This window comes from Salvelinus alpinus, chromosome 1, assembly GCF_045679555.1.
Source record: "Salvelinus alpinus chromosome 1, SLU_Salpinus.1, whole genome shotgun sequence".
NCBI lineage: Eukaryota > Metazoa > Chordata > Actinopteri > Salmoniformes > Salmonidae > Salvelinus > Salvelinus alpinus.
In genome coordinates, this window is record NC_092086.1 from 43,249,213 (window position 1) to 43,264,875 (window position 15,663).

The 15,663-nt window shown below is 41.2% G+C and overlaps 1 protein-coding gene and 1 long non-coding RNA gene across 2 annotated transcripts in view; one reads left to right on the forward strand and one right to left on the reverse strand.

Moving 5' to 3' along the window:
* LOC139576841 (inward rectifier potassium channel 4-like) lies at positions 1 to 14,356 on the forward strand. Its single transcript, XM_071403369.1, has 3 exons — positions 1 to 522; positions 6,437 to 6,606; positions 9,064 to 14,356. Exons 2-3 carry the CDS (start codon positions 6,569 to 6,571, stop codon positions 10,643 to 10,645), a joined length of 1,620 nt encoding a protein of 539 aa, XP_071259470.1. The 5' UTR covers positions 1 to 522; positions 6,437 to 6,568; the 3' UTR covers positions 10,646 to 14,356.
* LOC139576848 (uncharacterized) overlaps positions 2,452 to 15,663 on the reverse strand; it is a 26,569-nt gene continuing 13,357 nt past the window's right edge. Inside the window, exon 2 of the long non-coding RNA XR_011675182.1 lies at positions 2,452 to 3,783. This is a non-coding gene — a long non-coding RNA (uncharacterized lncRNA). The remainder of the gene's footprint in view (positions 3,784 to 15,663) is intronic.

Below are 15,663 nucleotides of genomic sequence, written 5' to 3' on the forward strand. Positions count from 1 at the left end.
TTCATCTCACCACTATTATTCCAATGAGACATAGATTTGAGATGCAGTCAACCAGTAAAATGAGAAGGGGATGCATCATTTAACGCCTACACATACACATAAAGACGTGAGGGAGACATAATCAAACTGACAAGCACCCCCTCGAACCCACACACTTTTCACAGAGTAAATTGACACAACATTTGGAGACTACAGTGCACGAGTCTGTGGAGGAGAGCGCGCACTGACCGGATTACAGGAGACAGTTAGAAGGTAGCAGGAGGACAACAAAGGATTAAAAAACAAAAGGGAAAAAAACAATGACGATATGCAAAAATGTGTGATTAATGTTAATGGAATAAGAGAGTGGAAACAGAACAGGATAGAACTATTGCCGAAAGGCAAGGCGTACAACAGAGACTCCTGGGGTTACACATCCTTCATTCCAAAGAGTGCGGGGAATATTCAGAATTGAGGTTATAATTCAGAAGTGGATCTAAACAACAAGCAAGCTGCACAACAAAATAACGTGTTGTTTTTAAGGTAAGCCTGGCCTATTTATCAATTATCCTAAATCATAACCTAAAATGCGTAAAGGTTCCCAGTGTCCAATACACATTAGAATGTCAAGACGTTTGTGGTGGGAAACAGGATTCACAGACGTCACCAAGTGAAAATGTATTACTATTCATTTTCACAGTCTCCAAAATGTATTTTCAAAAAGATGATCTACAAATAATGAAGGCTTGTTCTGAAACCAGTGAGAATCAAATGTTTCTTCTAATTCATGGTTACTGGAACAGCTGTCCTGTCTCACCTGGTATGCTACTATTGATAAGATGCGTAACCTTGGTTTAACTGAGTTTTTTTTATTTTATAACTGGGTTAATAATTATCAAAGATACATTTAAACTGGTCAGAGCAATATTTGAACTTATAATTGTGAACTTGGTTATTTGGATATCTCCTACTAAGTATTTGACAATAATATCTGCTCAAGACATTTGCATGAGACACTTATACACTACCATTCCCTATTAAAGTTTGTCCTTCCATCAATCTAGAGCTCAATGAGGCACTGCGTCACCCAGTCCATAATCATACACGTCAAGAAAACTTCTGTGTAGGGATAGAGCAAACAGGTTCTTTATTATACAGTTCAATCTTATTTCATCTCTAGGGCATCCAGTAATCGGTCATAGTCACCTGCTGTTACGACAGTAAGACCTGCTCCTCTGTAGGCTCATTTAGTCTGTGTTTGAGGTAATCGCAATGTTTTGTTCACAAACTGAGAGTGAATTAACCCAGGGTTTACAGACCCATTCACAATCATGGATGACATCCAAATGTCAAAGTTACAGTAAATGTGTACAGAGGAAAATGTCGATAAAGGATGGATCTGTAGAGTAGCCTACAGCACACCAGAGCAATACACAGGAGACGGGGACAGGGAGGGATATATAAATAAACACAGGGAGCAGAAGCTCATGAAAATTAGAGGAAAGTTGATGTTGTAATGAAACGGATAATCCTACAGTTAACTCTGTGTGGCCAGGCGATCCTTACTGGTAAAACCCGGTTGTGATTCTGCATCTGTGTTCTAAAAACTGGGATTTAGCAACGATGAAACAAGTTATTATCTTTTTCCAAGTACAAAGCCAACACCACCTTACGTTTCCCATATAATTAGAATTTTCAGCACGTTTTTAAAACAACATTTATACTGGTTAAAATAATAGTACAATATAAGTAGTAATAAAATGAACAAAGCAGAGAATTCAGCCCATTTAGCTGCAAAAATAATGACTTTGTTCTACTTTTCCCTTCATTATGTAACACTTTCCTTGTTTAAACACACAGCCCTCATTTGAAGCCATGCATGCAATGGTTGTGCTGACTGGGGTTGATCAATCACTACTTAGTAGGGGGCTGTTGTTGACTGACCCTAATTAGGGTACTCTACCCTTGCTGTAAACAGACAGAGAAGGTTCCAGATCGTTCAACATGATTGACATGCAGGGAGACTGGAATTGATCTGTTACAAATAAAGGGTGATGGGAATTCCTAGACTGTCAGATGTCATTTGGTCATGTTTCTTTGACACAGTGGCTCATGGAAGATTTTTTTTTTTACATTTGTTCCACTTGTTGCGTTGTAAAAATGATATCAGTAAACCTTCTTAGTGAAATCTCTGAGAGCCCAGACTGGGTTGATCAACTGAATTTCTGGCTTGTTCGTGTAACTGACAAGATTAAAATAGTTTATTATGATCATAATCTAATTTGACCAGACAAAGTTTTGCATCTGAATGGATTCAGGAAATGTACCAAAGGCAGAGAAAATAAAGGTCAACATAGACAAACTCATTCCCTCTGTACCGCCAACATTAAGTACTGCTGTAACAGGCTCTTATTAGCCACTTCATGTTTTATAATTCAGTTATACAATCCCAAACCCTGCGTCTGGTATTAGAATAGCATTTTTTATTTTCACTTAGGATGGGGTATGGGCTTTAACTGTAGCGTTTGAGAAAACAAGGAACTTGTGGTTGGGTCCACCTTTATTATTCTCTTTTTTTATTAGTTTCCTTGTAGGCCTACATCCCATTGGTTTCTCATCAACAAATACAAACATTTTTCATAATGACAACAAGACACACATCGCAACCGAACCCTACCCATTTTGAACAGCCATCGATAGGCTCATACGCATACTGTTCCTTTTTATACATCTCAGAGAGGACTGCTTGGGCCCAGCTTGTGTATTATCTTCCTATGTGTTTGAGATATGTCTTGATGTGCAGTAAGGACCCATATGCCAAATGGTATGTAATCCTGCTCCAGTGATTAACCTGGGACAAGTATGACGTGGTTTAGGAGATGTCCTGTTGGCGTCGTCATCCTTCCACAACACTGTCCGCCACCAGCACCGTCTCCCCCCTTTTCTTGTCTCTCTGTAAGGGATTAGTGGGAAATCTGAACCAGGTCACTCTATTTAGATCTGCATTTCATATCACTTCTTTGAGACTAGAGATTAGGAGACGATTCATCTGCAATTTAAGAGATTATGGGATAAGAATGGCCTTGCCAGACAAGTACACATAAAGATACAGTAAAGGAAGCCTCCCCTCCCCAGCCAACACACGCACGAACGCATGCACGCAAACACACACAAACACACACACACACACACACACACACACACACACACACACACACACACACACACACACACACACACACACACACACACACACACACACACACACACACACACACACACACACACACACACACACACACACACCTCCTGCTCAAGGGGGATTAAGTATCTGTATCTGTGTTGTGTAACAAAGATTCTTATTCAGGCGTTCTCTTCCCAAAGTTCAGTTTTTCTATGCACTCATCATCTCCCTACACTGTGATGATGAGTGACTGTTAGATGTAATTTTGTTAAACCTCTGTGAATCAGTTTAAGATGTGTTCTGTTTACTCTTGAATCTTCCCCTCTCCGTGACTCATCCTGAAGAGCTCTTACTAGCCCCCTCCACCATGTCTCTAGCGGCTTTACCGTTTCGCTCCATCCCCCTCGCTTCACCACACAGTCACCTTCCAAATTCCACAATAAAGGCTTCCTATGGAAAAGGCTCGCTGTTAGTCACCTGCAGCACTGCATCTGTACCTGTCTCATTTCAACTCCTGTAACCAAAAAGTGATCAGCATCATGATTACTCCGGCGTTGACGGATGTGATCTTCAGTGTAATCATGTCCTCAGTTGATGTTGTCCTCCTCAACCAGGAGTACCTGTGGGAGAAGACATAACGTAAGACTACTGGGAAGTGTGAAAAACATTGATAACGATCCTAACGATGTCACTGTATTGTAAATTCAGTCATAGAGAGAGAAAAATATATATATATGTCAATGTTCTTGCAGACAATTCCATTGGCAACCATGTTTGGCTTTGTGGACTGTCACATACATCCTCACATCTGGCGGTTGATCTGTCAGGAAAACTGGCCCTGTCGTGCAAAGGTCTCAAATGATGTAGTTTCACAATGACACAAAACCTTTGCATGTTTTCACAAAATAAAGCTACTACCATGATCTTGGATTTCTAAATGTTTTGTATCGTAGGTATTATGATGCAAGGATTATGAGAGGGATTTCTTTTACATAGATACGTAATGACAGAAACAACCCTGAGACGTTTTCTAATATTGCGTGATGTTAGGAAATTTGGAGATCATGGTGGAACCACGTTGTTTAGTTTCGTTGAAGTCTTTATTTAGTGTCGAAATGAAATAATGACAGGTGTATTTTCAGTTGTGACATTGGCCTCTATAAAGAGACAAATAACACAATCAACCACAGAGATGTATTACCTTAGGACTGAACTCTTACTTGAAGATATACAGTACCAGTCAAAAGTTTGGACACACCTACTCATTCAAGGGTTTTTCTTTATTTTTACTATTTTCTACATTGTAGAATAATAGTGAAGACATCAAAACTATTAAATAACACATATGGAATCATGTAGTAACCATAAAAAGTGTTAAACAAATCAAAATATATTTTATATTTGAGATTCTTCAAAGTAGCCACACTTTGCCTTGATGACAGCTTTGCAGACTCTTGGCATTCTCTCAACCAGCTTTATGAGGTAGTAGTCACCTTAAATGCATTTCAATTAACAGGTGTGCCTGATTAAAATTATATTTGTGGAATTTCTTTCCTTCTTAATGTGTTTGAGCCAATTAGTTGTGTTGTGACAAGGTAGGGGTGGTCTACAGAAGACAGCCCTGTTTGGTAATAGACCAAGTCCATATTATAGCAAGAACATGTCAAAGGTCAAAGAACAGGTCAAAGAGAAACTACAGTCAATCATTACTTTAAGACATGAAGGTCAGCCAATGCGGAAAATTTCAAGAACTTTGGAAGTTTCTGTAAGTGCAGTAACAAAAACCATCAGGCGCTATGATGAAACTGGCTCTCATGAGGACCGCTAAAACAGGAAAGGAAGACCCATAGTAACCTTTGCTGCAGAGGATATGTTCATTAGAGTTACCAGCCTCAGAAATTGCAGCCCAAATATATGCTTCACAGAGTTCAAGTAACAGACACATCTCAACATCAACTGTTCAGAAGAGACTGTGTGAATCAGGCTTCATGGTCGAATTGCTGCAAATAAACCACTACTAAAGGACACCAATAATAAGAAGAGACTTGCTTGGGCCAAGAAACATGAGCAATGACATTAAACTGGGGGAAATCTGTCCTTGGTCTGATGAGTCCAAATTTGACATTATTGGTTCCAACCGCTGTGTTGTTGTGAGACGCAGAGTAGGTGAACGGATTATCTCTGCATGTATGGTTCCCACCGTGAAGCATGGAGGAGGAGGTGTAATGGTGTGGCGGTGCATTGCTGGTGACACTGTCTGTGATTTATTTAGAATTCAAGGCACACTTAACCAGCATGGCAACCACAGCATTCTGCATCCCATCTGGTTTGCGCTTAGTGGGACTATCATTTGTTTTTCAACAGGACATTGACCCAACACACCTACAGGCTGTGTAAGGGCTATTTGACCAAGAAGGAGAGTGATGGAGTGCTGCATCAGAAGACCTGGCCTCCACAATCACCCGACCTCAACCCAATTGAGATGGTTTGCTATGAGTTGGACCAAGTGAAGGAAAAGCAGTCAACATGTGCTCAGCATATGTGGGAACACCTTCAAGACTGTTGGAAAAGCATTCCAGGTGAAGCTGGTTAAGAGAATGCCAAGAGTGTGCAAAGCTGTCAGCAAGGCAAATGGTGGCTACTTTGAAGAATCTAAAGTCTAAAATATATTTTGATTTGTTGAACACTTTTTTGCTTCCTACATGATTCCATGTGTTATTTCATTGTTTTGATGTCTTCTCTATTATTCTACAATGTAGAAAATAGTAAAAATTAAGAAAAACCCTTGAAAGAGTAGGTGTGTCCAAACTTTTGACTAGAACTGATTGTTTGTAACCCCAAAACCGGGTCACATCAAATCATAGTTCTCTCAATAAAATATGCTCACACTAAATCAGTTATGAATGTTGAGGGATAGTTATCAAAATCTGTGCAAAATGATATGGTGATGCACAGGTACAGATAGATGTAGGATCTTAATTTGATCATTATTGTTTTGGCTGAGAATTTTCCTGAGAAGCAGGAAATGTAGATGAGCTTTGGGATTTCATACATTCACTGAAAACCTGCAGTTATATTAACAGTATTTCACTTTTCATGTAATCTCATTTTGACCAGCTAATAGCCTGACCACTGATCAAGCAACATTATGGACTAAATGTTTGAATAATTTTGCTGCAGGACTATTTTGCTGTGACTATATAGGTCAAATTAAGATCCTACACCTGTACTGTGTAGGAATCTTGGCAAAATGTAAAATCTTTCTCCCTGTAGAGGTCTTCACCGGGGGATGCCGTCCATGCACACATTGACAGTTGCCATGCCGATACCAAATCTTTCGCAGTAGACTACTTGCCAGGGCGGAGTCCAGCCTCCCACCCCACTTATAGACCTACTGACCACCTGATGATCACTGGTGCCATGGGAACAGCACGGGCCAACAGGTGAGGACGCCATGAATGTAAGCTGTCATACCTGTGTCATACCCAGCGGTGTAAAGTACTTAAGTAAAAATTAAAGTACTACTTAAGTGACTTTGGGGATATTACTATTTATATTTTTACTTACAATATTACTTTTACTTCACTACATTCCTAATGAAAATAATGTACTTTTTACTCTATACATGTTCCCTGACACCCAAAAGTACTCGTAACATTTTGAATGCTTAGCAGGACAGGAATTCAGACACTTATCAAGAGAACATCACTGGTCATCCTACTGCCTCTGATCTTGCGGACTCACTAAACACACATGCTTTAATTGTAAATGATGTCTGAGTGTTGGAGTGTGCCCCTGGCTATCCGTAAATAAATAAAAACAAGAAAATGGTGCTGTCTGGTTTGCTTAATATAAGGAATTTGAAATGATTTCTACTTTTACTTTTGATACTTAAGTATATTTTAGCAACTACATTTATTTTTGATAGCTAAGTATATTTAAAACCAAATACTTTTAGACTTTATCTCAAGTAGTATTTTACTGGGTGACTGTCACTTTTACTTGAGTCATTTTCTATTAAGGTGTCACGATCGTCATAAGAAGCGGACCAAGGCGCAGCGTGAAAGAAAGACATCTTCTTTTAATGAAGACAAACACGACGCTAAACAAACTACGTGCACACATGCAACATAGACATAGATAATTACCCACAAAAGCCTACTGCCTATGGCTGCCTTAAATATGGCTCCCAATCAGAGACAATGAATGACAGCTGTCTCTGATTGAGAACCATTCAGGCAACCATAGACATACCTAGACACCTACACTCAACACAAACCCATACACTCTACCCAAAACCCCCTATACCATACAACCACCCAAGACGAGACAAATACACAAACATCCCCCCTGTCACACCCTGACCTAACCGAAATATTACAGAAAATAAAGATAACATATGTCCAGTGCGTGACATAAGGTATCTTGACTTTTACTCAAGTATGACAATTGGGTACTTTTTCCATCACTGGTCATACCTTATGTCCCCAAAGCCGACAATGCTTCTCCTTATTTGTGTTATTACAGGGAAATGGACAACCTTAGCTCGCCAATGTACAGTTGAAGTCGGAAGCTTACATACACTTAGGTTGGAGTCAATAAAACTAGTTTTTCAACCACTCCACAAATTTCTTGTTAACAAACTATGGTTTGGAAAGTCAGTTAGGACATCTACTTTGTGCATGACACAAGTCATTTTTCCAACAATTGTTTACAGACAGATTATTTCACTTATAATTCACTGTATCACAATTCCAGTGGGTCAGAAGTTTACATACACTAAGTTGACTGTGCCTTTAAACAGCTTGGAAAATTCCAGAAAATTATGTCATGGCTTTAGAAGCTTCTGATAGGCTAATTGACATAATTTGAGTCAATTGGAGGTGTACCTGTGGATGTATTTCAAGTGGGAAGCTTGTGGAAGGCTACCCGAAACGTTTGACCCAAGTTAAACAATTTAAAGGCAATGCTACCAAATACTAATTGAGTGTATGTAAAGTTCTGACCCACTGGGAATGCGATGAAAGAAATAAAAGCTGAAATAAATCCTTCTCTCTACTATTATTCTGACATTTCACATTCTTTAAATAAAGTGGTTATCCTAACTGACCTAAGACAGGGAATTTTTACTGGGATTAAATGTGAGGAATTGTGAAAAACTGAGATTAAATGTATTTGGCTAATGTGTATGTAAACTTCCAACTTCAAATGTACATAACTTGAATATCAAATGAATGGAACCAAAATAGTGCAAACATTAAAAATTCAATAAGTATATGGTTGAATATAGTTTCCTGATCAATGGAGCACTATAAATTGGTCAATATAATGTCTGTATGTCCCAGTCAACATAGGCTGTCAAGAGACTTGGCTCATGCATAATCCCTAAACCCGTGATGACCGCAATCCCTCTCACATAGCTAAACACAACTCACCTTCCCAGGATATCCTCTCCAAAGGAGAGAGACAGGTCAGTCTGATCAATATTAAGAGGTTACCAGAGGTAGGTCAAATGGTCTTGAGGAAAGTGAGAAAGCTAAATTTCATGCTACCTTTGTATTCAAGAAGGATACCCTTATAGGACTGTAATAAATGTGTCATTCACAGCATATCCTTTCTAAGCATGGTCTTAATGCATGAGAGAATGTGAGTCATACATTATGTCTCTCACACTGTGCAGAGTTGGCAAGCTATGCATAGTCACTGTGTCCTGTAGGGCACACTGGTAAGAACAGATAGCCCAATGAGATTACGGCCACTGTATTATAACCTCTCTCTTCCTGTTCTACACCCTCTCTCTTCCTGTTCTACACCCTCTCTCAAACCACTCTCACATCTCTTGCATCACTCTGGTCAATTTTCTTATTTATCCATACTTTCCCCTTTTGTTAACCCAACAGGTACAACCTCGCAGCACCAGATGAGGAGGGCCTGAAAATCTCCACACTTGGGCTCCACAACGGCCACAGCTCGCCAAATAGCCGGTTCCTCTCCCCTAGTGGCACATCCGGAGGAGATAGGATATCAGGAGCCACAGGTCATAGGATGAACAATTACAACGGAAAGATCTCTACTACAGGATCGAGCCAACTAAGAAGTCGCTTCGTCAAGAAAAATGGGCATTGCAACGTGGTATTCTCTAACATGGAGGAAAAATCACAACGTTACCTGGCTGACATCTTTACCACCTGCGTGGACATTCGCTGGAGATACTTACTACTCCTCTTCTGCTCGACCTTCCTGTCCTCCTGGATGTTTTTTGGAATAATCTTCTATTCAGTTTCCAGAGCCCATGGGGATTTTGATGAGCACCCTGGAATGAGTTCCTCTTCAGGGTTGGAAGGGAATGGGCTTGGGGTTGGTGAAGTTGAAGGGGTGCAGAAAAAGTGGCAGCCATGCCTCCTTCATGTAGAGGGCTTCGTCGGAGCCTTCCTATTCTCCGTTGAGACCCAGACCACCATTGGTTATGGGTGGCGCTGTGTCACTGAGGAGTGCCCTGTGGCAGTGATCACAGTGGTGGTCCAGTCCATAGTGGGATGCATCATTGACTCCTTCATGCTTGGCACAATCATGGTCAAAATGGCACGCCCTAAGAAGAGGAACCAGACCCTGCTGTTCTCGAAAAACGCTGTGATTTCCCTACGCGATGGCAAGCTGTGCCTCATGTGGCGAGTGGGTAACCTGCGCAAGAGCCACATCGTGGAGGCCCATGTGCGGGCACAGCTCATTCGACCCTACGTCACGGCAGAGGGAGAGTTTATCCCTCTAGAGCAGAGAGATCTCAACGTAGGCTACGACGAAGGCATAGACAGACTCTTCCTGGTTTCTCCTCTGGTTATCGTCCATGAGATCGACGAGGACAGCCCCCTGTATACTGTGAGCCGGGCTGATCTGGAATCTGATGACTTTGAGATCGTAGTGATCTTGGAAGGCATGGTGGAGGCCACCGCCATGACCACCCAGGCCCGCAGCTCCTATCTGGCCAAGGAGATCCTATGGGGGCATAGGTTTGAGCCTGTGATCTTTGAGAACCGAACCAAGTATCAGGTGGACTATGCTCGCTTCCACAAGACCTACGACGTGCCCTCCACACCCAACTGCAGCGCCAAGGAGCTCAGTGAGACGGCCAGCCGGCCTGCCTCATCCGCCTCCTCCCACTCAGTATTCCCAACCAGCCCCAGAATCACCCAGCACCTCGTAACCCCCCACTCCCCCAGCGCCTTCTGCTATGAGAATGAGGTAGCACTGAGCTGTGGAGAGGACGAGGATGAACTGGATAGGCAAAAGGGAAAAGACAGGGAGGAGGAAAGGAGGAATTCAGTTTCTGTAGACTTTCATAATTTGTTTCAGGACCCAGCCACAATGACATCCGGCAGCAACGTGCTGTGCGTTTTGGACATGGACAATCAGATGGATTTTGACATTCTACAGACTACCATTACTCGTGATCCACTGACATATAAAAGTGAGTCAGGAATCTGAGGAAAAGGGATGGCACCCTCAGACCCTTCTCAACCCCTCCATTCATATAGTTGAAGTCGAAAGTTTACATACACTTAGAGTCATTAAAACTAGTTTTTCAACCACTCCACAAATTTCTTGTTAACAAACTATAGTTTTGGCAAGTCGGTTAGGACATCTACTTTGTGCATGACACAAGTAATTTTTTCAACAATTGTTTACAGACAGATTATTTCACTTATAATTCACTGTATCACAATTCCAGTGGGTCAGAAGTTTACATACATTAAGTTGACTGTGCCTTTGAACAGCTTGAAAAATTCCAGAAAATGATATCATGGCTTTAGAAGCTTCTGATAGGCTAATTGACATAATTTGAGTCAATTGGAGGTGTACCTGTGGATGTATTTCAAGGCATACCTTCAAACTCAGTGCCTCTTTGCTTGACATCATGGGAAAATCAAAAGAAATCAGCCAAGACTTCAGAAAAAAAATTGTAGACCTCCAAAAGTCTGGTTCATCCTTGGGAGCAATTTCCAAATGCCTGAAGGTACCACGTTCATCTGTACAAACATTAGTACGCAAGTATAAACACCCTGTGACCACGCAGCCGTCATACCGCTCAGGAAGGAGACGAGTTCTGTCTCCTAGAAATGAACGTATACTTTGGTGCAAAAAGTGCAAATCAATCCCATAACAACAGCAAAGAACCTTCTGAAGATGCTGGAGGAAACAGGTACAAATGTATCTATATCCACAGTAAAAAAAATCTATATCGACATAACCTGAAAGGCCGCTCAGCAAGGAAGAAGCCACTGTTCCAAAACCGCCATAAAAAAGCCAGACTACAGTTTGCAACTACACATGCAACTACACAAAGATCGTACTTTTTGGAGAAATGTCCTCTGGTCTGATGAAACAAAAATAGAACTGTTTGGCCATAATGACCATCGTTATGTTTGGAGGAAAAAGGGGGACGCTTGCAAGCCGAAGAACACCATCCTAACCATGAAGCACGGGGGTAGCAGCATCATGTTGTGGGGGTGCTTTGCTGCAGGAGGGACTGGTGCACTTCACAAAATAGATGGCTTCATGAGGAAGGAAAATGATGTGGATATATTGAAGCAACATCTCAAGAATTCAGTCAGGAAGTTAAAGCTTGGTCGCAAATGGGTCTTCCAAATGAACAATGACCCCAGGCATACTTCCAAAGTTGTGGCAAAATGGCTTAAGGACAACAAAGTCAAGGTATTGGAGTGGTCTTCACAAAGCCCTGACCTCAATCCTATAGAAAATTTGTGGGCAGAACTGAAAAAGCGTGTGCGAGCAAGGTCTACAAACCTGACTCAGTTACACCAGCTCTGTCAGGAGGAATGGGCCAAAATTCACCCAACTTATTGTGGGAAGCTTGTGGAAGGCTACTCGAAACGTTTGACCCAAGTTAAACAATTTAAAGGCAATGCTACCAAATACTAATTGAGTGTATGTAAAGTTCTGACCCACTGGGAATGTGATGAAAGAAATAAAAGCTGAAATGAATCATTCACTCAACTATTATTCTGACATTTCACATTCTTAAAATAAAGTGGTGATCCTAACTGACCTAAGACAAGGCATTTAGGATTAAATGTCAGGAATTGTGAAAAACTGAGTTTAAATGTATTTGGCCAATGTGTATGTAAACTTCCAACTTCAACTGTATATACCTACCTGTAGGTCTTGAAGTGAGGTCTTCCTTTTGTATTTTGCACGTTTTGCGCTGGATTTAGTACTAGATCTACACCCCTTTCGCCTTGCCAGCATTATTTTGTACCTTTACCTGAGCCCATGTTTTTGTTTGTGGAGAGAACCAAATGGGAGACTGAGGTAGTGGTTCTACTCTGCACACCTGACCCATACGTGTACCTCAGTTGGACTGTGGGACAGTCACCTAGAGAGATAATTACATATGAGATTGTATGAACACGTGACTTTTTTAATGAGGTAATAGGAAAGGAACACCAAGAGATGGACAGTTCCAGTAGAGAGCTGAGGATGAGACAAATAATGACTTGTTGAGACGTGTGTAATGAAGGATAAACAGACATTTGACAAAAGGAGGACTTCTGGTTCAGAAACTGTCTCAGAAGGAAATGTGCAGGGAAGACACCCAGAATATTTGAGTGACATTCAAGTAGGTAGGTATGATGTTTATCTACACAGTCGTATTACGTAGTTTGTTTCATTTGGACATGATACATGATATTTTGATGTGTAATCAACCTCCAGTGTTCTGTAAAGATAAAATGACTGGTGATATGACATGTAATATGAATCATACTTGGGTTCAAACACTATATCAACTCTCAGTTCAGGTGTGCAATATAACAGACAGGATAGTTTGCTGCTTTCTACTATTTGCACTATTGTTCTTATGTCAAGTTTTCCTTTGAGCCCCCTGATTTACTACTGTACACACATTGTTTTCATAGTGTCTTTAGCATAGATCAATAAATCATTTATCGGTTGTTACTGTGCATAATAACAACAATACAATGACCAATGCAATCATTAAATAATCATAGCTAAGGGTCTTATTGTCTGAAATCCAGTTCGTCATTTGCTGGAGAAAAGAACTAGGTGTTTTCATTCTCCAGAATTAGGTAGCTTTTTCTCACATTTTTATTAAAGCCCCGTTTTTGTGTTGCAAAAGGAGCATGACTGTAAAAAAAGTCCCTCTCTTCAGTGTATATCAGTAGAGAACTTATCATAAGTTACTTATCTGGTCTCTCATGTCACCTTAAAGACATTTCCCGATAGATACCTTTGGGGGAATCATCTGAAAGCAGTTCTCTTTAGAACGTGAGATTTCATAAAGGTTGATTCAAGAGAGACTGAATATAGAAACATCTTTGTGTGTTCCAAAGTTTCTATATTTCATCTCTTTCCCACTAAGTCAAATATAAACAACGTTGTCTTGTTTGTTGGCATATGGTTTGTGTATGAAATGATTCTAATTGTTTTTCTGACCCTTGAATCTCCTGCACCGTAGCTCCTATTGTGTGTAGTTGTCTGAAAGATGTTCATGTCCCTTGTCTGTTTCCTGCACTACACTTCACCTGTTTTTCTCTTCATCTTTATACAACAACATTTGGTTCTTGAGTAACTTTTGCCAGATTTTTACATCTGCAAAATTGTTTGTGAAGATTATATAAACTTGAATGTGTGTGTGTCTGTGAGAGAGAGAGAGAGAGAGAGAGAGAGAGAGAGAGCACTGGGCATTCAGTATGACAGTAGGCTTTTCAAGTCAAAACTTGCACTTTTTCAAATAACCAGACCTTTGTGACAGTTGAGGCACACGGGAAACGTTGTCACCACAATGCAACTGCTACTTTATATTTTTTACAATGAACGTACTGTATTTGACGGGTTGTGTGTACATTTCGATATGCTAGCAGCTGCATGGCGTAAATGCTGAGAGATAACGGTGAGGAATCTTTATTACGCTACTATATCTGGTTTACAATGTGTGTTTGTAAAACAAACCAATTGTGTAATATTATTTCCTAAAATAATTGTGTTGATTTATCTCTGCCGCTCAGTCTTCCTGCTTGCACATCTCTGTTAACATGCCATGTGTGGAGAAACAGAACAGACACATTCCCTGACCAACACAAATGCTTGAACAGCGAGTAAATCATAGAATGCACTTTATTCCTTGTGTATACCTTCTGATGTTGAAAATAAATATGTATAATGGACAGGACAGAGTCGTCTCTGGTAGACATGGTCTGATGGTATGGTGGGAAATGCTGTCGGGAAACAGTTGCAGCCTCAACACAAGACAGAAGAAAAACTGACTCAATCGTCCAAAAGAAAAATATGGTTTCTGTACCAGAGTCTGGCAATAAGGTTACAGAGAGCTGTTACGGAACCTTCAGAGATACGCTCAGGTAGTACCCACCTGGTCTTAGTAGAACAGAGATACGCTCAGGTAGTACCCACCTGGTCTTGGTAGAACAGAGATACGCTCAGGTAGTACCCACCTGGTCTTGGTAGAACAGAGATACGCTCAGGGTGTACCCACCTGGTCTTGGTAGAACAGAGATACGCTCAGGTAGTACCCACCTGGTCTTGGTAGAACAGAGATACGCTCAGGGTGTACCCACCTGGTCTTGGTAGAACAGAGATACGCTCAGGTAGTACCCACCTGGTCTTGGTAGAACAGAGATACGCTCAGGGTGTACCCACCTGGTCTTGGTAGAACAGAGATACGCTCAGGTAGTACCCACCTGGTCTTGGTAGAACAGAGATACGCTCAGGTAGTACCCACCTGGTCTTGGTAGAACAGAGATACGCTCAGGTAGTACCCACCTGGTCTTGGTAGAACAGAGATACGCTCAGGGTGTACCCACCTGGTCTTGGTAGAACAGAGATACGCTCAGGTAGTACCCACCTGGTCTTGGTAGAACAGAGAGGGAATCTGAATAGGGGTCACAGAGGCCAAATAGTGGTGCAGACAAACCCAGGGACATTGCCAGGTTCTCTGAACACTATTCCATCAGCGAGGTCTCCAGCAGAGAATACTGAGGCAAACGTTCCCTCTAGTGGTGGATTTGTTCCAGTGTGTTCACCACCCAGCTCCCTAGATCAACTATCAGACTGAGGCAGTTATGTCTGATCACTCATGCTGTGTTAAGCGACTTACGGGACTCTTCAAAACAAGAATATCCAAATGTAAAATGAAAAGCATCAAATCGTAAAATACGTAGTGTATCAAGGGGGTCTGAGGCCATTACTGATTACGAGGTTTCTCTGGAGCAGGAAATCAAGGACAGGACAGAGTCGTCTCTGGTAGACATGGTCTGATGGTATGGTGGGAAATGCTGTCGGGAAACAGTTGCAGCCTCAACACAAGACAGAAGAAAAACTGACTCAATCGTCCAAAAGAAAAATATGGTTTCTGTACCAGAGTCTGGCAATAAGGTTACAGAGAGCTGTTACGGAACCTTCAGAGATACGCTCAGGTAGTACCCACCTGGTCTTAGTAGAACAGAGAT